Source organism: Herpailurus yagouaroundi, unplaced genomic scaffold (assembly GCF_014898765.1).
Source record: "Herpailurus yagouaroundi ecotype Mexico unplaced genomic scaffold, PumYag 196, whole genome shotgun sequence".
Lineage (NCBI taxonomy): Eukaryota > Metazoa > Chordata > Mammalia > Carnivora > Felidae > Herpailurus > Herpailurus yagouaroundi.
Genome location: NW_024412427.1, coordinates 1,893,616 through 1,920,114, shown reverse-complemented (window position 1 = coordinate 1,920,114; position 26,499 = coordinate 1,893,616). Strand labels below are relative to the sequence as shown.

Here is a 26,499-nt window from a genome sequence, read left to right as displayed (position 1 = left end):
TTACACAAAAGCAAAAAATATAGTAATAAAAATTAAAGAAAAATATTTTAATAAAAATTGAAAATAAAAATGAATTTTTTCTCTTCCTGTATTCAAGAAAGAGAAGTGTAAAAGAGAAAAAGAAAAAAAAAAAAGAAAGAAATTGAATAGATGAACCTGCTAACAGATTGAAGTAGGACTGAAATTGCTTCGTTTTCCCCTAGAAGTCAGTCTATGCAGCGCTTTTTAGTCCATAAACTAAGCCGGCAGTGAGACTTGTGTTCTTGAAGAGCGAAGTTGGCCCAGTTGGGCGGGGCTCAGTGTAACAGCTCCGCTCTCCACTAGATGGTGCTGCTAGCCTACTGGGGTGGATTGTTGCCGCGCTTGGAGGTGCGTATGCGCATGCGTGAAGTGGTGAAATGGCGCCACCCAGAAATTTCTGTTCTCCCGGATCAACAATCGCGCACCCGTCCTGTCTTCAGCTCTCATCCACTCCCCACTTTTTCACTGTCTGTGACCAGGCCCCAGGCAGTACCTCTCTCCCGAGTTTTGTCTCAGATGCAGCTGTTTTCCCCGGCCCCTTACTTCTGAAGGACTGCGGCTTTCACCCGTTCTGCCCCTCTGTGGGAGGGACTTACCAAGCAATGGCCGAATGTCGGCTGCACCCAGGAACGCTTGCTGGACCCTGCTGCTGCCGGTGCCCCGAGACTGTGGCCAGGTGCCAGCCCGGCCCAGAAAAAGTTCGCAAGACTGTAGCAGCAGCGTTTCAGGGATTATGGAAAATCACAACACAAATCTGGCACCAGGCTTCACCCTTAACGACCTTGCCCCAGCACCAGCGAATGTGGCTGCCTTCCGGGGTCTGCTGGGACCAAGTGGCTTCAACAGTCTCTACCAAATGTCCTTCCAGCCGTGGAACCACTTTTCCCCGTGTGGCCCGAGAACCTCCCAGACCCGACTCTCTTCCTGGGAATTCGCCCTTCCCACCAGAACACTGCCAGGTATCGAGCTGTGGAGTTGCAGCCTTTGCGCTCCCCTTGTTTACAGTCTTAATGGAATTTAAACGCTCTCCTTTCTCCCTTTTTCAGTTTAGTCCCTGCGGCTGTTTCTAATTTTCCACTTTCTCTCCAGCTGCTTTTGGGGAAGGGTGCTTTTCCCGTATTCTCCCCCACCCAGTGTCCATCCTCTCTCCGCCTGCAAAAGCGTTTCCTACCTTTTGCAGCTTCTCGCTCCCCAAATGCACCTCTCCGTGCTGCGTACCTGCTGAATTCTGTGGTTCAGGTTGTGCAGATTGTTGTGTTAATCCGCCAATCAGTTTTCTAGGTGTGTAGGATGGTTTAGTGTTGGTCTGGCTGTATTTCATGAACACGAGACATACAAAAAACTTCCATGCTGTTCCGCCATCTTGGCTCCTCTCCTGGAAGATAATATTTTGACTTTGAATTTTTTTTTTTCAACGTTTATTTATTTTTGGGACAGAGAGAGACAGAGCATGAATGGGGGAGGGGCAGAGAGAGAGGGAGACACAGAATCGGAAACAGGCTCCAGGCTCTGAGCCATCAGCCCAGAGCCTGACGCGGGGCTCGAACTCACGGACCGCGAGATCGTGACCTGGCTGAAGTCAGACGCTCAACCGACTGCGCCACCCAGGCGCCCCTATGACTTTGAATTTTTAATGTTCTCCCTTAGAGTTTTGTATGTTTGAATTTTCTATAAAATGTAGGCATTACTTTTATAATGATTTATTATAATAAGATTTTTTTATTTTTTAAAATTTACATCTAAATTAGTTAGCATATAGTGCAACAATGATTTCAGGAGTAGATTCCTTAGTGCCCCTTACCCATTTAGCCCATCCCCCCTCCCACAACCCCTCCTGAACCCTCTGCTCTCCATATTTATGAGTCTCTTCTGTTTTGTCCCCCTCCCTGTTTTTATATTATTTTTGTTTCCCTTCCCTGTGTTCATCTGTTTTGTCTCTTAAAGTCCTCATATAAGTGAAGTCATAGGATTTTTGTCTTTCTCTGACTAATTTACTTAGCATAATACCCTCCAGTTCCATCCATGTTATTGCAAATGGCAAGATTTCATTATTTTTGATTGCTGAGTAATATTCCATTGTATATATATATATATATATATACCACATCTTCTTTATCCATTCATCCGTCGATGGAAATTGGGGCTCTTTCCATACTTTGGCTACTGTTGATGTGCTGCTGTAAACATTATAAGAGTTTTTAAAGGGAATCTTACTGGCTGCTCAAAAATCTTGGAAACTACTGCTAACTGTCCTCATTTCCAGTGATCTTGGATAGAGTGCATTTCATCTCCCTCAGTTCCATTTGCAGATTTTAAGATTCAGCAAAGAAGCATTCTGAAAGTCCAGAAAGGAACATTCTGCTACAAGTAGGTCTGACTTGGCTAAGCCCCTCACCTTCAAATTTTGACTCCTATCTCCCCCTTCTTCATCTCATCTTGCTTGCCACCAACCCCATTCCGGACTTGAATACCCCTCACCCTATTCTACTTGTTCTTTTCTCTATAGCACATTTACCATCTATTATGTGTATTATGTATTGTCTGTTTCTCTCCCACTGAAATATGAATTCCACAAAGGCAGGGTCTTTGTTTTGCTCATCGCTTTAGCCTCAGCACCTAGGACAGTGCCTGGCATAGTGTACACATATATTTGATGAACATATATTTGATGAAGTGAATTGAATTGACTCCCTATCCTATAAGTTAAGAAATGGACTCTCTCTGTGATGCTGGACCCCTGCCCTATTCCCAGGCTATTCTTTTTTTTTTTTTTTTTTTTTTTTTTGCCTCAAGTTCGCTGACATACAGTGTAGTCTTGGCTTCGGGAGTAGATTCCAGTGATTCATCACTTACATATAACACCCAGTGCTCATCCCAACACATGCCCTCTAATGCCCATCACTCATTTTCCCCAACCCCCTTCTGAGGCTATTCTTGAAGCTCTAACATTCCGTACCAACTTTGTCCTAATGCTGATCGAGGTTCTTGGCAGAGGGTGAGAAGCAGGAGGAATGGGAGAGAGACCTGGAGCTGCAAGCTGCCACCCAGCCTGTGGCCCTGCCTGGCATTTTAAGGAGAAAGGGGACCAAATGGGAGTAGCCTAGCTCCATGTTCAGCTAATTTACCCCTAACTTCTGCTGTTTACAAGGTTGGGCCACCCCTAGAACATAGTGTCCAGCCAAAGCACAGCTCTGCCTTTCTCCTTAGGCCTTATCTGATCCGATTTTATCTAAGGTCACTTTACTACACTTCAGGGTGGAAGCCCCTTTAACAACAATAAAACAACTGCTACCATTTGTTGAGTGCCTTATCTTTCCAGGGACCATATAGAATACTTTTCACACATTACCTCCCTTGAATCAACATAGGATTCCCACAAAGCTTAAAACCCATCTTATACACAAGGAGAGGTTAAACTACTTTGACTGTTGTCACATGGATAGCAGGTTTCACAGTCAGGACTGGGACCCTGGCCTGTCCAGCTCCAATGTTCTTGTATCATTCATTCAACAGACACCTACTGAGCTCCCATAATGTGCCAGGCATAGTCTTAGGTGCTCTCTCCCTTCCCTCTGGGGATGTCAAGGAATTGTTGGAACAACACATACATTGTCCAGAGGTCAGAAACAATCACTTACCTGGAGAAGATGCAGACTCGGTATATCTAAACAGAAATATCAAAAGCACAGTGTGCAAAGAGGGCCCAACTTTGTTTGGGTTAGAGAATCATTTGTCTAACCACATGTCCAGTCACCAGAGTCCAGCACATTCCCCACCCACCTCCTTTCCTGGATCCTCCAGAGATTTGATTTTTCAGAAGACAAAGCTGGCATGCTTTAGTGGGATTTAATGAGCCTTGGATTTGAAGTCTGAGGTTGTGCTTTTGAGTCCAGAGGCTCTTGAACTTGGGCAAATTATTTAACCTCTCTGACCCTCAGTTTTCTCACAGATAAATTGAAGTGAATTATGCTGGTTTGGCTTGCTTCCCAGAATCTGGCACAAGTGTTCAATGAACTTGCAAATGTAATTGCATCATTCATTGTAAATGCACACAAAGGCACATGCCATTTGCAGGTGTGTGTGGGGGGTCATGAAGCCTTTCTGGAAATGAGGTGCTAACCAGATCAGGACCATGCTTGGTCCCTAAAGACAAGTGTTACACATTTTTCTTATCACTAGTAGCTCTTCCTTCTCTTGAAATGCGCTGAAGCTATGATACTCATCCTTTGGGCACTGCTTCTCCCAACTGTAGTTTACAAAATGGTTGGTAAACTCCCTCCACCTGCCGATTTTCACTGCTTCCTCTACCTTTATTTCCTATTTATCTCCTCTTCAGAGGAGATGCATATCTACATAGCAACATCTCTGGGATTCATCTTCTTTTGTACTTTGGTGGTTCGCCAGCATTGTTCCTGGGATCTCTTTCCTTAGCTCTCTCAGGTGGTTAAGTCAGTTCATCAGAAACCAAAATAATGGCAGAAGGAGGCGCCCAGGGAGTGCACAGACTGGCATTCGCCATTCAGGCAGAGGAAAGGCTGGATTGCTCCTTTGTGAGAACTTACCAGGGTGCTCCCACTTCTAGAGTAGCTGGCCTAGAAGTAAGAATTGGTCTTTTAACATACTATACAGAAGAGCAGTTTTCATCTGGGGAGGGGCAATTCTGCTCCCTCCAGGGACACTTGGTGATGTCTAGAGACTTTTATATGACACAACTCCGGGGTGGGAAGGGACCTACTGGTAAAGGCCAGGCATGCTACTAAACATCATCCAATGTACAGAACAGCCCTACCACACAGAATTGTCTGTGCCCCAATATCAGTACTGCCAAGGTTAGGAAACCCTGCAGAAGAATTATGGACGTAAGTACTTTTTAAATTAAAAAACATTTCTAACATTAGCAGCATGATAAGAACTCCATGCAGTGAGGACAGTACTTGACAAGGTGTACCTGTAATTTTTTTGCTGTACAGTCTTTGTGGGTGGGTGTGGGAGGCACTGGACTTTGAAAACCAGGCACACTGTACCTGCTTGTCCTGGGGGATCTTTGACCATGACTCAGTAACGTGGCCCTTTCTCAGGTGATTGGGTGCAGGGTTACTGTGATTCCAGAAGATGGAGGGCAAGTTTAAGATTTATTAAGTGCACATTAGAGAAGCTGGCAGGTTCTTGCTGGTTATCCACCTCTTATACTTATCAAAGGACTCTTACTAACCCCACATCAACTATATGTGCATGCATGCATGTGTGTATGTGTATGTCTGTGTGTGTGTAAATAATTAATTAAATTACTTTTGACTGAGACCCATTTGATCTGGGTGGTATGGGGATAGGGGAAGTAAACTGGATGGAATTTTAGAAGAATGAAGTTTCCCCATTTATATTCTAACCTCCATATAACCTTTCTCTTATCTAGAAAGGAAGGGAGACTAACATCACTTGAGCACTAACTATATGTCAGGGAGATTTCTACCTTGTCTTATCACATTCTCATAAAAAGTCCTTGGAATATATTTTACTGCCATACTCATTTTATAGAACAGGGGAACCAAGGCTTAGAGAGAAGACATGCTTGTACATATAATGAATACATTTATCATAAGCATGCACATACCAAATGAGTTGATTTCTAATTTTACCTTATTTGTGTCCCAAATAAATGTCCAGAGGGCAAAAATAAGGTTAATCACTTTTAGAGTCAATTTATGTCTTAAGAAATCCAAGAGGAAGATTTAGGAGACAATGACAGTTATATGGACTCTGTTGATCCTTCCCGATATGTTATCCCCACGGAGTGCAACTCATTTGGTGAGAGGAAGACGTAGAACAAGGGCTTGGAGCCTCAGGTCTTCCTGGGAGGTGTGTGGTCTACAGTATGTTTTACTGACTCCTCTGTGGCTCTGCACAGATCCACCCTTCTCCCATCAATACCACCACTAATATGTTTTTGAACATCACTGGAGGTGGGAAGGATGAGATCCTCAGGTGAGTCTATGGGGGTAGATCCTTTCTTTGTCTTTCCCAGTGGTTCAGGTGTGGTAACTGGGGCCCAGAGAAGAGAATGATTGGCTCGTTATTGCACAGAAAATAAGGGCTGGGGTCAGCTTTACAGAAGAGTTCCTCAAGCCCAAAACTTTTCTACTGTTTATGGAACTAGTCTAGCTTTACGCTCTTATTTTGGAGAGAATGTTCTCTCTGTTTCTCACTCAAGCTCCAATTCTTTCTGATAATTAGATCCTTCCAATGAGAAAGTAAGATAGTAAATGACCTCGGTGTTGCACACTTCTGGACATCCATGTTCTAAAGGGCACCTCTTCCAAGGTAAAATTTAACTCAGAGGAATATGGGGTCCACAGCATATGATGACAAGCTTCAGGAACCAATAATGGGGAAGGACTCCATTGGACACATCACATAAGGGTGACAAACTCTGTGGCAAGAAAAAAGGTCTCTTGTGCTCATTCAGACTTTTAGGCTCAAAGTCCCCTCCAGGTACCATCTTCACTGTATCCATCAGCATTTCTAATTGCAAATGCAACTCTGGTTATTTTGAGCAGGAAGGAAATTTATTTTTAAAAAATTTGGGTAGTTCGCAGGATCACCATCAGGACTGGAAAATAAGACTAGGAGAATGGCTGGGAACAAGGAAGGCTGCAAAGTTGAAGCCACAGCGAACAGAACACTGAGCACTTGTACTGTCTTGCCCCATCAATGCCATCACCATCATCCCTGCCAGTACTGTTCCCAGAAAAAGGATGAGGCTGGCTGTTGTCGCTGTTGCCATCAGAACGAATTCTCCATTGGCCTTGCTTCCTTGCCTACTGGCTCCTAGTTCAGTGTGTGCTCAATGTGGGAGTGTCAGATTGGCTGAGCCCACGATAAGTACCTACTTCGTAGCTGCAAGAGAGGCTTCAAGGGAGAGTGCCTATGCTAGTTAACTACCTACTGTCTCTCGGCTGTAAGCCCATCCTTTCACACTCTTCTCTGTGATGCAGCCGGTGGGACTGTGAAAACTGAGTTTTCCCTCATTCTTTTGCCAGTTGCGTCTAGTTAGACTCTGCGTGGGAGACACATAGAAGAAACTGAGGGGAAAAAGTAAAATGAGGGGAGATGAGGCAACAGAAAGAGACATCAAAGAATCAATCACAACTGAAAATAGAACTACCCTAAGAACCAGCCATTGTACTACTAGGTATCCAAAGGATGCAAAGATGCAGACCTGAAGGGGCACATGCACTCCAATGTTTATAGCAGCGCTATCCACAAGAGCCAAATTATGGAAAGAACCCAAATGTCCATTGACTGATGAATGGATACAAAAGAAGTGGTATATATACACACGATAGAATACTACCCAGCGATCAAAAATAATGAAATCTTGCCATTTGCAATGACGTGGATGGAACTGGAGTGTATTATGCTAAATGAAATAAGCCAATCAGAGAAACAGTTATCATGTGATTTCACTCATATGTGGAATTTGAGAAACCCAGCAGATGAGTATAGGGGAAGGGAAGGAAAAATAAGATAAAAATAGAGATAAGGCAAACCATAAGAGACTCTTAAATACAGAGAATAAAGTGAGGGTTTCTGGGGTGGGGGCCTGGATTAAATGGGTGATGGGCATTAAAGAGGGCACTTTTTGGGAAGAGCACTGGGTGTCACATGTAAGAGATGAATCACTGGGTTCTACTCCTGAAGTCACAAGTACACTGTATGTTAGCTAACTTGAAAATAAATTTTTTAAACAAACAAACAAACAAACAAACAAACAAATAAATAAATAAATAAATTTTACCTGGTTTAAAAAAAAGAAAGAAAGAAATGAGGGGAAATGGGATTTTTCTTCCTGTTTCTGGCTCCAGTCAGCATGTCTCCAACAGCAAAAAACCTCCAGCTTCTGGATCCTTTTGGCAGTTTTCAAGCCACATGCATTGCACCTCCCCAGACACGCCAGCACCAGCTGGATGCACCTCCCAACCCAGTGGGCCCAGCACTATCTGAGCCAGGTTCCCCTCGGAGGTCTGAACGCCGGTCACAGTGCATTTTAGAAGACTGAGTCCCAGCCACACAGCCCCCATCTCTCTGTCCTGCCAGAGGCGTGAGCTCCAGCTGTGCCTGGGCCCCTTTGATGAGCGCCTAGGTCTGAGATTCCCAAAGAATTTATTCTCTCAAATCTTGGAGTCGTGGACGCACTCCCTACCACTGCCAGTGCTCGTAGAACCAATTCTCAGCATTAAATCCTCTCTGTTTGAGACACTGAGTATAGTCTCTGTGACCTTTACTGAACCTTGACTGATAGGGAGTCTAGCTCTTTCAACTTTTATAGTGGAATTCTGGTTTTCCTCATATCAAGACTCCCTGTAGGGACTTCTTCAACTTAGGAATGGGATTAAGATGTAGGAATGGCTAACAAAGAGCCATTATAGACATCCTGATTTCCAACGAGGCCGTAAAATCTGGCAACACCTTGTTACTCTTCAAACCTGGATTTTAACTTCAGTTTTGCTATTGATTTGCTGTGAGGTCTTAGACGAGTCTATTTCCTACTAGAAGCTTCCATTTGTACACGTGTAAAAATAAAAAGGAAAGTTATTGGGGCTGCGGAACTCAACATTTCCTGAGTTTCCAAATCATCTCCAGCTTCCTCTGGGCATTTCTGGCTCTGGAGACAGCTTCCAAGAGAGAATAAAGAGAGGGAAGATAAGGGGTCCTGGGTCTGCATGACACCATGAGAAACACTCGAAGATTCTATTTTGAGGTGTCCTCTGGGTTCTAATGGGCAGAGTAATGAGAAAATAGTTGATAACAAAAAAACACAGCATCTTCCAATGAGGACCTTGTAAGGTAGAATGTTCCCTCCGCTCAGCCCCTGAGGGCTTTGAGTTCATCCCTGAGGACAGCAGGTGAGAAGACACTGTCAACTGCAAAGCACACTCTGGCCATTTCCAAGGACTGCTCTGGTCCATGGACCTTCTAGGGCAGAATTATTTTGTTCCAGTCATTCATGTATGTAAACGTAATCAAGAACTGAGAGGTACTAATGGGATGGACAAACTTCAGGTCCTTATCAGATTTGGCTGGGAACCTGAACAACCATAGTTCTTCAAATTGAGAAGTACTCTTTGACATTATTAATCCATTACCCTCGACTCATGGACAGGAAACTGAGGTCCTGAGAGGAGCATCCCTCCACCCTACCCTGTCTCAACCAGGTCATACATTCAACCAGGGGCAAAGTTGGGATTTGTATTTGGATATTTTTATTCCAAGATAAGTGTTCTTCCCACAGGATGTCGACCAGTGATGACTTGAAAATTTGGTCTGAATCATAAAGATGTACAAAGAGGTTTCCCAGGAAAGGAGACTAACTCTCACAGATGTGTGCAGGCAAGGGCCGCGTAAATGTGGGAGATGCCACACACAGGAGCCATTTGGCTAGATGGTCACTCTGCAAAACTGCCAGATTAGCAGGGCTTTGGGGGTCTTCCACACAATCTTTCCCCAATGCTCCCACTTTTAATGATTCTAACATTCATCTAATGATTTTAATATTTTCTCCTGATCTCCTTCTGTAAAAGGAGCAAGCACCAAGATACTTCTTAAGCCCTTTTCCCGCCCCCTATCAGTGGATTGGCCCTTAACTATCATCCAATCCACAAATTCTGAAACTTTAAAATCACTTGGCACTACTTGTTAAAAATGCATATTTATGGTGTCTTGAGGACCCAATTTTTATTTTGTTGTTGTTGTTGTTTAGTTTTTATTTCATAATCATAAACTTAACTCTGGAACCCAGCTAGACTTGGAGGAGAGTAAGGAAAATACGGAACCCATAGAACTGCAACAAAAGAACAAAAAGCTTATAGGATATTTCAAGAAGATGGGGGTGAGGGGATGCTCTCCTGATCTAAAGAAGGAATGGTCTGGTAGTTAAGATAAAACACAAGGCAAATTTATTAGATTTGTCCACAGTCAGCAACAGTGACCTTCTTGCTGTTTGTGCCATTCCTGGCCCTAAAGCGCCCCATGGCTTTCACAATATTCATGCCTTCTTTCACCTTGCCAAAGATCACATGCTTGCCATCTAACCACTCAGTCTTGGCAGTGCAGATGGAAAACTGGGTATTGTTTGTGTTGCGTCCAGCATTTGCCACGGATGAGATGCCAGGACCTGTGTGCTTCAGGATGAAATTCTAACCATCAGATTTCTCCCCTTATAGACAGACTAGCTGCCAGTGCCATTATGGCATGTGAAGTAAAGTCTCCACCCTGGCCAATAGTCCCAAAATAATCCAGTGAAAGAAGAAAACTTGATCACCTATTTTTTTCCTCCCCAGTGTTCAGAGCACAAAAGTTCTCTGCTATCTTTGGTACTGTGTCTGCAAACAGCTGGAAGCACATGTGGCCCAAAGGGTTGCATTCCACCTTGATATCGAAGAACACGGTGGGGTCAATTGTGGCTGGATGGTGTCTGCAAGGCCTGAAGGACCTGTATTTTAGACAGCCCCTGCCTACCCCAAATGACCTAATGTAAGTGTTTGTCAGTAGCATTTTCAGAAATACCCAACAGTTTAACCAGCCCTTTTTAAAGAGGGTGAAATGAGCGATGTGGAGAGGAAAGGAATTACTGAACAGTAAGTGGACCCCAGACTTTCATTAGAGCCTCTTGATTCAAGTTGTACAAAACAATGCACTTACTCAAAAGATACATCCAGGTTTTGGTGTGCGGTGGTGGCCAAACCTCCTGCTGTGGGGCTCAATCCTCAAGCCTGGCACCTTCTTATCTTGCCCAGTCCTTTGGGGACCCCTGTCCTTCTTCCCCATGCCTTTCCTCTCCCCCATCCCTCCCCTCCTTATCCTTCCTCCTCCTTCTACTTCCTTTCCATATGTTCCAGTTATCTACCTATTGCAGGGAACGAAATTTCCCAAAACATTTTCTATTTCTCACTATTTTGTGGGTGGGTACTTTGGGAGGGAATCAGCCCAGTGGTGCTCTCCTGGGGTGTTCACCTGGTTGTAGCCAGATATCTGCTGGGACCACAATCACCTGAAGCTCTGCTTGGTGGAAGCTCATTCATGTGGCTGGGACGTGACACTGATTCTCAGGTAGAGCTTTTCTGGGGCTTTCGGCCAGAGTGTATGATTGGGCCTCCCCAGCATGGTTGTCTCAGAGTAGCTGAACCTCTTACATGGAAGCTGCTTCACACACACCCCCAACAAGCATCCAGAGAGGATCGAGAGCACTTTTCCTGGCCTATCCTTGGAAGTCACACAGCATCATCTGGCTTTACTCTCCTGGTCAAAACAGTCCCAGCATTTGCCTGGACTCAAAGGGACAGGATGTGGACTCTACCTCTAGACTGAAGTATGTGAAAGAATTGTGAGTCCCTGCTTTCAAACTGTCTTTCCCTCCTTCATCCCTCCTCTCTTCCTCCTTCCTCTGCATCTTTGCTTTGCTTTCCCTAAGTCTTCCTCTCATGCCTCTCCCCAGTTACCTTCTATTTGTAGCGACTGTGCTGGACTCTGGAAGTGTATCCTTTATTGAAAGCTCAGGGAACGAGTCTATGAACCTTTTTGGAGATGGATGTACCATGAAGTTGATGGAGCTCAAGCCTCATGATCCCTCATCTGAGCAAACCTACTTCCATTCCTAAGCATCTTATGACAATTTTACCAGGGCCACAGGGTCACCAGAGTTCCCATTTTGCAGGATTTCCATACTCCTCTCTCTTTCTTTTGGTGTTCCTGGAGGACCCAATGACTTCTTGTTCTCCGAACACTGCACAGGAGTAGATGTGAATTATTCATTCTCACAGACACCAGACCTCACAGAAAACTTTATTGCGGAAACTGGTGGCTTCCGAAAGATACATGGGGGCCCCGAGAGTTGAAGAGATAGGATCTCACACTGAGAAAGGGCCAAAGGGTAAAGGGCATTATGTTTGGAAAGAAGCTGAGCTGGAGGAAAGAGAGTAAGCAAATGCGGGGGTTCGGTTTTGGAGAAGCCAATGTCTTGGCAGCTGAGGAAGCCAATAAGAAGCATCAGTCAGGCACACATGGAGAGAACCCTGGATTACAACCAAGTTCTGGAAGTTGTTCTACTTCTCTTTATCCTGCCCAGGGAGTTGGTGACTCTGCAAGATAACAGAATAGAAAAGGATGAGATGCTTGGGCCATACTCACCTTAGGAACCAAATCCTATAGTTAATGGAAAGAAGGAGATGGGGTCATATTTATATCTTTTCACAGGAAGAGAAAACAGAAGTGGAGTGATTTTGGGGGCTCATAGGGTGATCATGTGCTCCGTCTTTTCCTGTCAAGACCCAGTTTAAGCCTGTTATCCCAATGTAGTAACGAATGGCATCCCCTTTCACTGTCAAATTTCTCTGTTTGGTCAATAAAGCATGTGGTTGTCCTAGCTATAATCACCTTAAAAAGGAAAATGAAGAGGACAGGTGATGGTGCATGGTGGCCAGCCCTGGGCTCTGGGCTGGCTCACTGGGCCTCCTTCTGACATGGTCTTGGGCACTCCACCACCTGTGCTTCCACTTTCTGCACCCCGTTTCCATCTCCTACTTGACAACTTCCCTTTGACTACTGCTTCTATTCCCACCTTCTCTTTCCCAAAACGTCCTCTATTTACCCTTTGCAAGGTGCATTCTTATCTCATGATTGGACTGATTCTGTCAGCTCCAGGCCTGCCAACTTTCTGGAATGGACCAGTTAACACCCAGACCTCCCACTGGTGCAAGTGAGCTTGGGAGATGGGACCCCTGGGACTTACACACATCTGGGCAGATGGACCTGCAGACAGCTTCAGACTGGAAGTTGTTGTTGTTTCCAGCACAACCACCATAGGTGAATTTGGAGCAACGTTTGGTTTCCTTGTTGTACCACCAGCGTGGAATGAGGGCCAGGCAGAGGCCAACTTCCTTGGGCAAACTGCATACGTCTGCAGGGAGATTCCAGAGCAGTACTCTTTGGGTTCTGCCTTGCTAGAGAATATTCCAGGCTTGTGGATAGGCTTGGAACAATGTAAGCATGATATTTTTAGAGCTACATGAACATGCTAAAAAATATTATGCGGCTATACTCCTCCATGCTTTTGCACATATCTGGAGTGTCCATCCCTCTTTTGCTTACTAGGTGCAATCTTATTCATTCCTCAAAACCATCCCTAGACATTAAACTCTTTGATGTCTTTCCTGGCCCTATTCCTCACTCTTTGCTTTTCTTTATTGCTTTTTTTAAATTTAAATTTTTGCTCTTCTTGTTTTCAATCTTGCACACATATTGATCACTTCTGTGTAATTATTTGTTCATATTTTCTGACTCCTCCATCAGAATGTGAGGTTTGCACCTTATGTTATTTTGGCACACCAGTTCCTAGCAGATAATTTGGCACTGAGAGGATGCTTTAGGAATATATATCTTGCACTTCAAGAAATACTTATTGAGTAACCATTTTGTTCACAATACTACAAAGTACAAATAGAGTTCTTTAGAACCTCATCGTCTAAAGCATAACAACAACAGTATTTATTAAAGTTCTTAGCACTTGACACATATTAACCTATGACCTTATGAGGTAGGTCCTCTTATGGTCCTCATTTTGCAGATGAGGAAACTGAGGCTCATAGAGGCTAAGTAACTTCCCTAAGGAAGATGACATAGGGATTTGAACATAAATACTCTATTGCTTGTAGGATCAAGACAAGATCCCTTACTCTGGCTGGCAAAAACCAACGTTGTCAGAGTCTTGCCTACCTAGCCTGGCTTTACCATCCTCATATTTCTCTCTCTTATCATGGGCACACTTGCTCTCTGGTCTCTAGACTTTCTAGACTTGAGCATGCTATCTCCTCACACAGGACCTTCGCACATACTATTACCTGTGCCTGAAAGCTCTTCCCTCCAATTTTTGCCTACTTACAACCCATCTTTCTGATCTTATATCTTGGATCTTTTCCCACGAAAACCTTCTTGCTTCCCTGGGTTATATTGAGTAAGCAGAGACCATCATGGGTGTAAGAGGCACCAGCAAGTACTTGTTGAAAGAAAGAATGAATGAATGAATAGTCCTTGATGGTCCTCTTTAGAGCTCAATCATATGGGCACAGCAGAAAGAGTGTAGGAGGTCAAAAATGGTTAGGGAAGGCATCCTGGATTTATATAGACAAAGAGGCCTGGAAAGATACTTGTTTCTTAGAGCTATCATATCTCCTGATGCCATGTTGGCATTTGATAGGACCTCCGTGGTTCCTTGACATCTCAGAGGATCGCAGAAGAATAGCCAAGAGACCATGTGGTTTAATGCCTATATCTTTCTTACACATGGGGAAACTAAGGCCCATAAAGGAAAATTTCTGTTACTCACACCACATACCTAAATAGGGGAGAAAAGAAATAAACTCCATCCCAGTCCAGCACTGCTAGGATTTGTGTCAGGCAGAAGATGCATCCAGACTCTTGGTCAGAGACCAGCCATCATTCAAGGAGAGGGGTCCAGCAATGCCAGTGCTGATGGGCAGAGAGTGCAGGTCAGAAGTGAGGGCACTGGATAGTTCAGGGAGTTTGTGTGTTACCTTCATCGGGGTCTACACATTTCTTCGCACAGTTAAACTTGCAACACTTCATCTTCCCCGAGCAACGTTTTTTCCTTCCACAGTGGTCGATTTCTTTGAAACTGCATAGTGGTTTGTTTTCGGGACACTTCTCTGAGGGAGAAAACAAGGGAAGAAGGGAGGCCAGAACCCTCCATTGCCAGGCCCAGAGCACCACTGCAGAGTTAGAGAAGCCTTTTTTCACTTCATCGTCCCCAGAAGGTAGTGACCTTTAGATGGCTCAGGATTTTCACATCACTGTCCCCACTCCCAACCCGATAACGACTCACCATGTAGTACCTACACCCAGCCCTACCCCCAACCCCACCACTCATAGGATGCTCTCCACTAGGACTACTCTGGTCACTTGGCTTTCTTGTATTTGGATGTTCCCTGGGTGGGGGCAAGAGTGCTGTAGCTCCTCCAGGTGACTGAGATCTCCATTTGTGGAGTCAAGTGTCTGGACTTTGAATTCTGTGCAACCCTTAGTATGACAGGCATCATCTCTGGACCTTGCCTCTTTCATCTGCCTATAGAGTTGGTTTGAGGATTAGGCGACAAATCTTGTAAGCCATCGTCAAGCTGCCTGGGGCATAATAATGATAACTAATATTAACGAGATGCTTACTGTGCCCTTGTCCTTTTCTCCTTAATTCTCATGACACCTCTCTGGGTGAGTCCTATCAATATCCACATTTTATAAACAGAGGAATCTGCAGCACAGGCAGGTTATGTGAACCTTTCCAAGGTCACACACAGCTACTGAGGAGAGGAACCAGGATTTGAACCTGCAATGTATGGCTTCACTGCTGAGTGCTCAGTGTATTTTAGCTGCTACTTAAGGGATCTTCATATTTCCGCATTTCAAGGGACTTCCAGAGACCATTCTTTACTCCAAAAGCAAGGACCTTCTGGGGGTGTGGGTATGGGGAGACTTTTGGGGCTGCAACTGGGAGATTTAAAGCTGCTAAGGGTGGTGCTGGGATGGGGGGGGGGGATCTTTCTTATAGGAAAGGTCCATAAGGTTCCAGCACCTTTTTAGTCCATCTTATGGCCCCCTGGTCTAGAAGGAATCCCTCTCATAATGACAGTGGGGAGTCCGTTGCTACAGACTCAGGTCCCTGTGCTCGTGGAATGCATCTGACCAGGAGTTTGGGGTCTGAGAGAAAGACTGAGAACATCTCCCATTTCTCCTGCCCAGGGTCCCAGGCTGAAGGTGGAAGTGTTCCTCCTCTGTAGAATTCTTTGTTTCTCCCTCCCAGAAACTTCCGTTTTTCCGCTGGGAGGGCTAGTCCCTGATACTTACTGCCAAGCAACCCCTCAACCAGCTCAGGCTCCTGAACTCTCCCCAGGAGGATGAATAGTACCAGGACTGGCACAAGTCCCAAGGGCCCCATTTTAAGAGCTACTGGCCTGGCTGCTGGCACGAAAATTAGGAACTGCTCCGCAGTAGCTCCTGCTTCTGATCTTTGGCTGTCCTGGCACAGGAGCCACACTTCCTGTGCCGGAGAACGCCAAGTCCCCGAGGCCACCGGTGGGAGTAGCTGGCACCCACAGCACCAACCCTGGGGGAAGGAACTCTTGAAAAGCAGCTCCTCGGGGTGCCTGGGTGGCGCAGTCGGTTAAGCGTCTGACTTCAGCCAGGTCATGATCTCGCGGTCCGGGAGTTCGAGCCCCGCGTCAGGCTCTGGGCTGATGGCTCGGAGCCTGGAGCCTGTTTCCGATTCTGTGTCTCCCTCTCTCTCTGCCCCTCCCCCGTTCATGCTCTGTCTCTCTCTGTCCCAAAAATAAATAAACGTTGAAAAAAAATTAAAAAAAAAAAAAGAAAAGCAGCTCCTACTCCTCAGCTCGCTGCGGCTCTCTGGCTCTCTGGTCAACCAGGGAGAGAGGCAAAGATTGTCTGGGACTTCTAGACTCCCTTGGATAAAGGGAAGTTCAATTCCAGCATCTTCCATTTTCCAGTGGAGTTTAGAGATCAAGAATATTCCAGTTTTCTTTCCAGTCTTACCCTTCTCCTGACATGTCTATTTGTCTCCTTATTTTTCTCACACTTTATTTTTCTTCTTTCTTTTTTTTTTTAATTTTCCTTACATTTATGTATTTATTTTTGAGAGACAGAGAGAGAGAGACAGAGCACAAGCGGGGGATGGGCAGAAAGAGAAGGAGACACAGAATCTGAAGCAGGCTCTAGGTTGTCAGCACAGAGCCCGACGCAGGGCTCGAACTCACAAACCACGAGATCATGACCCAAGCCGGAGCTGGACACTCAACCAACTGAGCCACCCAGGCGCTCCTATTTTTCTTCTTTCTGTGCTTCCTCCTTTTGCTGTGTGCCTGCCTTTTTCTCTTTTCCTGTGAGTCTCCCTCCGGGTCTCTTTCTCCCTGCCCTTCATTTCCCTTCTGTCCTTCTCCTTTTTCTTCTTTTTGGGCCATCCCTTTTCTTAAACCATCGTCAAAAAGTAAAGGTATTACCATGTGTAGCATGTGGGGAAGGAGACAGGTTTATCTCAGGTTGGACCAAATCTTCAGAAAGTATTTGTCAAGATCATGCTGCTTTGAGAGCAGGAGAGGATGCCAGCACTAACAGAAAGCCTCTATTATTGGGTGCAATTTGGAATGGTTGATGCAGGAGGGAAATAATAACTATCAGTTATGACATCAGAACCAGCAGCTATGGGGCATGAAGATTCTTCCATTGGGTTCTCCAACTTAAGGTTTGAAGGTTTAATAAGGCATGTTCTTGGCTTGCCTCTGATTTCACCTGTAGCTACAGGAGACAGACCTGGGGCACATTTTTGTTTTTCCTAACCCACTTTTAGAAAAATTGAGGTGGGATTCACATCAGATGAGATTAACCATTTTTAAGAGGACAGATCAGTGGCTTTTTAGTACCTTCACAATGTTCTGTAACCACCACCGTTGTTAGTTCCAAAATATTTTTATCACTCCAAAAGAAGGCACCTTGCTGCCTCAATTGGAAGAGCATGTGACTCTTGATCTCGGGGTTGTGAGTTCAAGCCCCACGTCAGGTGTAAAGATTACTTAAATAAATGAAACTTAAAAAACGAAAACAAAACCAAAAGAAAACCTTATACCTACTAGCAGTTGCTATTTCCCCCCAGCCCAATCCCATCCCTGGCAACCACTAACCTACTTTCTATGGCTATGGATCTACCTATTCTGGATACTTCATAAAAATGGATTCATACTGTAGGTGACCTTTTGTGTATGACTTTTTTTGCTTAGAGTAACATTTTCGGTTTTTGTGGCATATATTAGTGTTTTGCTCCTTTTGTGGCCGAATGACACCCAATGCTTAGAGACAGCTTCCAACTTCAAGTGTCAGAGTCTACTTCTGTGCTATGGGTTTTCTCTGGCTCCCTGACATCTTGCTAAGCTTGCATGTGGAACAGTCTGGAAGAGCAAGGGCTTTAATACCCCCAGGCATCCAGGAAGGAATGGGAATCAATGAATAAATGACTCAACTGCCCCGTCACTGGAGACGAATGCAGACATTTGGACACATGTTTTACAGCATTCCTTAGAAGGCCCCTGGGAGAATAAGCTGCAGTTTCCCGCCACAGTAACCAGCTTATAGTCGACTCCTCTCTTGCCTGTATTATTTACCCGATCCCCACCTTGTGTGTCTTGAGAGATCTCCCAAGTAAACTGCTTTCACGCATGTCCTTGTCCCAGGATTAGTTTCTGGGGGATCCAAACTAAGGCAATGCCCAAAGACCTTTGTCTTAAAGGGTCTTACAATTTTTTGAAGAAACAGAGGAGGACAATGTCCCTGGAGCTCTCAGCTCTCGAGAGCTGACTGTTTCCTCTCCCTTTCATTGTGTCACAAGAGGCCTCAGTGACCCTTTATTCTCTGCAAAGTGTAATGTACCAACAGATGTGAATTATTCAGCCTCAGAGGCACAGGACTACACAAATTACTTTATTGGGGTAAATTGGGAGCTATGCAGGGGGCTCTAGACATTGGACATAAAGAAAAGAAGCATAGAGATGGGTCAAAACAGAATGATACCATGTTTAAGAGTCTGAGATAGAGGAAGGCGAATGCAGATCCTGGGGCTCTGTAAAGGGAAGAGCTGAGGTCTTGGAATGTGAGAGTAGAACAGTGGAAACCAGCGTGGACCATTGGTCAGGCACACAGACAGAGCCTTGGATCATGAGCCAAATCCTGGTGGTTGTTCAGGTACATCCTTAATGCAATGAGGATTATAAGCCTGGAGAGAATGTAGGACAGGACCAGTTAAGCACTTGGGCTCAGCTTATCTTCAGAACAAGTCTTGAAGTTATGCTCATATATCTTTGCACGGCAGATTAAAACAAAGTGGGTTTGCTTTGGGGAGCTATGGCTTCCTCCTTAAAAGTGGAATTGGGGGCGCCTGGGTGGCGCAGTCGGTTAAGCGTCCGACTTCAGCCAGGTCACGATCTCGCGGTCCGTGAGTTTGAGCCCCACATCGGGCTCTGGGCCGATGACTCGGAGCCTGGAGCCTGTTTCCGATTCTGTGTCTCCCTCTCTCTCTGCCCCTCCCCCATTCATGCTCTGTCTGTCTCTCTCTGTCCCAAAAATAAATAAACATTGAAAAAAAATAAAAAAAAAAAAAGCGGAATTGGATGTGGTTGGGAGCAGATTGATGGCAATCCAGCACTAATCTGGACATCTTGTGACCTCTCTGAAGTTGGTCTCTGGGATTTCATCATGTCTGCATCCTCCTTCCATCCCTCATACTTGCCAGCTTTGATTCATGACCATGTCCCTTCCCAAACTCAATTCCCAGAAAGCTGCTATCCAACCCTCTGCCAGGTGCATACTTACCCCCCAAGTGGAGCTGGCTCTGCCAGCACTGGTCTGCCAAGGACATAGCCAACCCGGAACAAAGCAACCAACACCCAGACCTTTCAGCATGGCCCTAATGAGGTTGGGAAGCCCCAGGGACTCACGTTTTTTGGAGCACATGTTCTGGCACATGTCTTTGGTTTGGAAGTTGTTATTGTTTCCTTTGCAGCCACCATAGATGAACCTGGAGCAGGTACCCTTTTCCTTGTCATACCACCAACGATGAAAAAAGGCCATGCAGGGGCCAGTTTCTTTGGGCATATCACATATGTCTGTAGGGAGACCCCAGAGTTGAGAAATAACAGTGCCCACCCCTCAAAAAAGGAGCTGTTATTGTTACCCCTGGACACCACCAGAGATGAAACTGAGCAGGCTCCTTTCACCTTTTCACACCTCAGGAGCCCAGACCCATTGGTATATTGTGCACATTGTAGGGAGACCCCAGAGTGGAGCTGTTTGGGTGTCTGCATCCCCGGAGAACATCGGTCTCTCCCATTCCTTCTGGTCACTGTCCCTGTTATCTTCCTGAGAGTGAGGAGACTAATTTGAAGGCTCTGCTCCCAAATCAGTGTGTGTATTGACCTCCCACATTACCTGTCTTGTCCTTGACATCCTCTTCTGTACAATGGGAATGCAAAATCTCACCCTGCTTGTGGCACAGAGCCATCCTGAGGTACAAGTGAGACTGCCTTCATGGCACTCGAGGTTGTGAACTCCTTGATTATATCTGAATATGCAACTTCAAGCAGTGCCTGGCATAGAGTAGCTGCTCAGTAAATACATCCTGAATGGATTAAAGATATGGAAGTGCCTTGGAAATGGCAAATTATAAACCACATACTCTGCCCCCTAAACCATGCCAGGAAGAGAGAATATGGGATCATGAGTAAAGGGGAAGTCCACTCAGGGAAGCCAGTGACTAGTATTTTAGATGGTCCAGCACCGTTCTTCCCTCAGTTAGCTTCAGTCCTGTTATGGGTTGGATTGTGTCTCTCCCTACTCACCCCGCCCCCATTTGTATGTTGAATCTTAATCCTCAGGATTTCAGAATGTGACCCTATTTGGAAATAGAGTTGTGGCAAATGTAATTAGTTCAGATGAGTTATACTGGGGTAGGATGCATCCCTAATCCAACAGGGCTGGTTTCTTTATAGAAAGGGGAAATTTGGACACACACACACACACAGAGATAGATAGATAGATAGAGAGAGAGAGAGAGAGAGAGAGAGAGAGATGAAGCTGAAGGCAGAAGTCTACAAGCCCAGGATTGCCAAATATTGCCAGCAAACCATCAGGAATTAGAGGAAAAGCATGGAACAGATTCTCCCCCTCACAACCTGAGAAAGAACCTGCTTTGCCAACACTTGACCTTGGACTTGTAGCCTGTAGAACTGTGAGGCAATATATTGTTGTTTAAGCCACCCAGTTTGTGGTCCTTTGTTGCTGCAGCCCTAGCAAATGAATGTAGATCTGAACTCAACTCTGAGTTCCATGAGGGAAAACTTCCCATAGCTGAACAGGCAAGTCCTGCTGATTTTTATCCTCCTCTTAGCTCACCTCTCTGACACTCTCTTTAAATCTTGGTGTCTCATGCCTGGGCTGTTGGGATAGCCTGGAACTGATCTTCCTGGCCCTGTCTCTGGCCCTTCTAATCAGTCCTTCATTCTGCCTGCCAGAGGGAAGCACCTACTGGACTTGAAAAAAGCTGATCATGTCATTCCACAGCTAGGACCTTTACTTCATGGCAAAGTCTTCCACTGACCCACAAGCCTTTTGTAGTCTGGCTCCCACTTGTGGTTCTGCACCACCACCTGACACCACAGTACCATTTGAGGTACATGCTCCTGCAACCTTCAACACCCCATGGTATACCACACCTCCACACCTTTCACTTTCATTTCCTCTGTCCACTCCGCTGTTGTTCATTAGCGACAGTCCCACTCTCCCTTCAAAACCTTCCTCAGACATCAGCTCGTCTGTGATGTCACTGACTCCAGTCTAAACCCCACACCCCCATAGCTTCCTGGACCGATCCTTCATTGTTCCACCATGTTTCTGAATCTCTTGTGCATGGTTGTCAATGGATTCCCTCCTCAGTCTTCTCCATGAGGTCATGAGCTTCCAAGGGAGCAGAGATTGTGTCTGATTTCATCTTGGAGCCCCATTCCTAGCAGGTGGTCTGGCATAGAATAGGATCTTGCAGAACGTTGAGGGTAAAACAAAATGCACCCTGACCTGAACCAAATAAGCCATTCATTGAGCACCTACTATGTGCAAGATGCTTTTTAAAATAAATATTTATTTATTTTTGAGAGAGAGACAGATAGACAGAAAGTGCCAACATGAGCAGGGGAAGGGCAGAGAAAGAAGGAGACAGAGAATCCCAAGCAGGCTCCACACCATCAGCACAGAACCCCATGTGGGGCTCGAACTCACGAACCTCGAGATCGTGACCTGAGCTGAAACCAAGAGTGTGACACTCAATTCACTGAGCCACCCATGTGCCCCTGAAGATGCTTTAAGAGACAAAAGGCATGGCCTCTGCTTTTTAGGAACTCCCTAAACAAATAACTTAAGCTAATATGTGTCACTTGGCTAAATCGTGTCCAGGAATTGCTCTAAGCACTTCCTGTGCATCATCTTGTTTGGTCCTCCAAATAGCCTTTAACATTGGTTCTTTTCTTATCTGGGGAAAGTGAGGAACAACAGGGGAAAGTTGTTAATTTTCCCAGGCTGGTGACAGACTAAGACTTGAACTCAGAAAACCTAGATTCAAAAACCCTCACCTTTAGGCAAATGAACAACTCACCATCCTCTTGCCCACTCTGCCCCATTGTCCATTGTCAAGTCCTGCTTACTTTACTGCCTAGACATCTTTCAAACACAGCCCACTCTTCTCCATCCCCTCAGCTACCTCTCTGGTCCAAGCTACCATATCCTCTTTTCCTGAAATCCTTCAAGACATTCTGTTTCTCCTCTGTTAGTGATAAAACCCTGATCGCATCACTGTCCACCACAGTGGATTTTCATTGCTCTTGGGATCAAAGTGAGATGCTAGCCCACCAGACCCTATCTCACCAGATCCTTTCCCTCATGCCGTGCTCATACACATTCTTGCTGTCTGGCCTCTCTAAGCCCCACCATTGAGCCTTTGTGCATGTTATTCTCTGTGCCTTGAAATCCCTCCCATCCACTCTTTGCCTAAATTTCCTACCCATCCTTCTGAACTCAACTTCAGGTTTGCTTTCTCAGAGAAGCCTTCCTTACCTCCCTGACCACACGAGTCAAATCCCATTATGACTCTCAGAGACACTCAATACATATTTGTTAAATAAATGAGTAAAGAATCTTTGATAGTCTTTTTGGAGCCCAAGAAGATGGGCATGGAGTTAAGATTGCAGGAACAAAGGAAAAATCCTCTGGTCTGCAGTAGTCAAGGGATGTTTCCTGGTGCCCAATTGAACTTAGAGAAGCAGAGAGGCAGCCCCTCAGCAACAAAAAGCTGGTAAATACCAATAGCTTACTTATCACTTGCAGCAACAATGTGCCAACAATGGCCACATGGAGACTAAGAAAATCATGAGTTAGAAATAAACAAAAAAAGAAAACCATAAGAGTGAAAGCAGCCAAGAGACTATCTGCTTCAATCCTACACTCACATTCTGTTTGGGGAAATCAAAGACCAGATTGGATGAAGATACTACCTAATGTCACACATAATATTAGGGGCAGTGATGGATGTAAATTACAGGTCTCCCCGTCCAGCAATCTTGCTGAAAGACCAGCCCTTAGTAAAGCAGGGATGATGCTACACAGGTGGGCAGAAGGTGAGGGTGTGGGCAGAGGGGCTGGTTATTCTGAGGCTCCTAGTATTACCTTGGTGGAGGTCTAAACACTTTTTTCCACAGCTGAAGATGCAACACTTCTTGTTGTCCAGACATTGTCTGTCCTTCGTACATTCATCCCTTTCTTTGAATTCACATTTCTCTTGGATTCTGGGGCATCTCCCTAAAGGAAAGGACAGTTTTACAACCGTGAATCTTAGAGGGCACAGTGTCCACTCTTCTCCCAACCCAAGGCAACTCTGTAAAGTCGGGGATGTTTGCTTTCTCTTTGCTCATCCACAGGAGTCCTTTTCCTTAGGGTGCTCTCATGTATTTCCAAGCACTGCCTACACTGACTTCCCTTCTGACCACTCTCTACCTTCTTACCCCATCCCTAGTTCCACCCCTTAGCCCCATCCCCTCTAATGCAGGATTTCTCAAACTTGCCAGTCTTTATGATCATTATTTATGGGAGGAGGAGGGCTGTCCTGTGGGTGTTCAGCGTCTCGGGCCCCTATCAGTAGGGTGTTCAGCGTCTCGGGCCCCTATCCACCAGAAGCCAATAGCACTCTCCAGTTTAACAATCCAAAATATCTGCAGATATTGCAAATGTCCCCTGGAAGGCAAAATCGCCCATTGAAATCCACTGGTCTAAATTAATCTGGTCATTTTGGCCTAGTTGAGGAGTCAGTGTTTTGGAGTTCCTCCCAGGGGCGCTATTGCACAATGATTAATAACACTCACCCTGGCGTCAGAGAGTTGGGTTTTTAAATTCTACATCTTGGTTTACCACTCACCTCTCTGAACCTTGGTTTCTTCACTTGTAAACTTGTTTTACCCTTACAAAGTTGTTGAGGAGGAAATGAGACAAAGTGCGTAAAGTTACAATCATAGGAACTGATGCATAGCAATGTTAACTAATGTTTATCCACTGTTTACCATACACCAAGGACTTTTCTGTGCATTTTAAATGCTATCTCAGGGCGCTTGGGTGTCTCAGTAGGTTAAGTGTCCAACTTTTGATTTCAGCTTAGGTCATGGTCTCACAGTTGGTGAGTTCGTGCCCTGCATCGGGCTCTGTTCTGACAGTGCAGAGTCTGCTTGGGATTCTGTCTTTCCCTCTCTCTCTGTCCCTCTCCTACTCCTGTTCACACTTTCTCTCTCAAAAATAAACTTAAAAAAAAATTTAAATGCTATCTCCCATAATCCTCCTAATACCTCTAAGAGGTCAGTTCTACTGACATCCACATTTTGTGCAGGAGGAGACTGAAGCACATGGAATCTAACTAACTTGCCCTAGTTTATGGCTACTGAACAGTGAAACCAGAGTTTGGACCCACCATGTCTGACTCCAGATCTCTCTAACTCCCTACTTTCTGAGTGTTGACTAAATGGTAACCAATTGTCATTATTACTCTATAGTCATGGAGGATTACTGTCTTCAGTTCAAAGAAACTTCTGGATACTGTCGTTTATCCCAAAGGTAGGGAACCCCTGGGGATGCAGGAATACTTTATAAGACTACATTTGAAAGAATCAGGAGTTGATAGAGATAATATCCTGAGAAAGGAGGCTATTTTTTGTGGGGTAAGGGGAAGATCCCCTAGACTTCCCAGATTCTTAAAGCCCCTCCTATAAATGCAAGATCCTGTGACTCTTCCTTCCACCCCCAATCGACCCTCTACTTCAAAGGGGCTGAAATTGGGGGTTGCCTCAGGTCCAGATTCTTGCATTCAGAGAGGGCATTTCCATAAAGGGGGAAATTGGAAGAAATATTCCAAATACCTCCCAACCTTGGACCAGGGCTAACATGGTGGGAAGCAACTCAAGTCTTAGCACCTGTTCCTTGTTTCATTCTCCCAGCACCCTCCCTCTCTTCAGCGTGAAGGCTGAGGCCCCACTACTTACTGGGAAAGATCCAGTCACTGAAACCCTGGACATTCACTAGAAAGGCGGATAAGACCAGGATGCTCAAAAGTCTAGAAGACGCCATTCTGAAGAAGAGCTGGCCTGTTCAGTGGTTCCAGAATATGAAAATGTCTGGCCAGCCTATTTCTTCAGTAGTCAGTATCTTGGATGTGAGAACTGGAGTCAAGCCAGACACCTCTTATCCTGCTGGGAACGCCAAGTTCCTGAGATCGTCAATGTGGCCAGCTGGCATCTACAGCCCACAGCTCTGGGGAAGAGTCTTTTCTTGGATGGTTCATGATGCTCAACAGCCCGGGCTAGGCTAGGCCCTCTGGTCCACCGTGGGGTGTGGGCAAAGCTTATCTCACTTTCCATGTGAACTTAGGAGTACATGCCACCATAAGGGGTCTTGATAACTTTGAGAGTTATGGAATGTCCTCATTCTCCATTCATTTTCCACTTTATCTGCACACTAACTGCTATGCCCCTTTTGTTTATCTCTGACAATGTATCTCTATGGATGTCTTGGTATCTCTTTGTTTAGATGTGCTTCTCTGTGTTGGTGTCTGCCTTATTCTCTTTTTCTGTGGGCTTCTCATGGTCTCTGTGTCTCTTTCTCCCTCTCCCACCATTTCATCCAACCTTCTCCCTTTTCTCTTTGGGTAGTTCATATTCTTTGACAAAGGCCAAAGAGTAAATATGTTACCACAGAGTGGAGTGTGAGGGAGGAGGAGCCTGTCAGCAGAATTTTCAGATACTGTTTGTCAAGGTTATATTGCTTTGAGAGCAGTGGAGAATGTCAGCAGAGCTTATAGTGAGTGTCCTCCATCTGGTGCATCTTGTTGTCTGAGGAGGAACTGTAAAATGGGGAGGCCTGCCTGAGAGACCACACCCCAGTGAAAGTGCATAGACAGTAGAGTTGCTGGCTTCTGACTGGACTGGTGAAAGGGCCCTGGAGAGAGTGCTGGAGAATTTGGCAGCATTCCTACATGGACTCCACAATGCCTGCCAGCCAGCCAGTCAGTCCCGGTAGAGGGAGAGACTCTCCTTAGTAACTGTTGTCTGTAGGGTCCCTGTTTCTTTCTTCAACTAGCTGTTTCACTTTGGGTCAAGTTGTTCTCCATTTGTCCTACATGATGGGCAGAAGCCAGACAAAGCCAGCTGTATCATCAGTGAGTGACTATATGGTCACAAAATTTAGGATCACAGACAGAGCCCCCTGTGGGAATCTGTGGTGTGTGTCTCAGCCTGTTGACAGTGATATTCTCAGCTAGGAAGGCCCAAGACACTC

General features: G+C 45.3%; 2 protein-coding genes across 2 annotated transcripts; both read right to left on the bottom strand.

Annotated features, from left to right (window-relative positions):
* Positions 1–11,839: 11,839 nt before the first annotated feature.
* Positions 11,840–16,183, bottom strand: LOC121011974 (WAP four-disulfide core domain protein 6B-like). The gene is made up of 4 exons (XM_040446763.1): positions 15,931–16,183; positions 14,607–14,738; positions 12,806–12,973; positions 11,840–12,155 (listed from the first exon to the last, which is right to left on the bottom strand). Coding segments are annotated over exons 1-4 (393 nt in total). The 5' UTR covers positions 16,022–16,183; the 3' UTR covers positions 11,840–12,153.
* A 2,363-nt stretch (positions 16,184–18,546) lies between these two features.
* LOC121012125 (eppin-like) lies at positions 18,547–25,321 on the bottom strand. Its single transcript, XM_040446929.1, has 4 exons — positions 25,209–25,321; positions 23,353–23,484; positions 19,581–19,748; positions 18,547–18,859 (listed from the first exon to the last, which is right to left on the bottom strand). Exons 1-4 carry the CDS (start codon positions 25,291–25,293, stop codon positions 18,852–18,854), a joined length of 393 nt encoding a protein of 130 aa, XP_040302863.1. The 5' UTR covers positions 25,294–25,321; the 3' UTR covers positions 18,547–18,851.
* Positions 25,322–26,499: the final 1,178 nt, after the last annotated feature.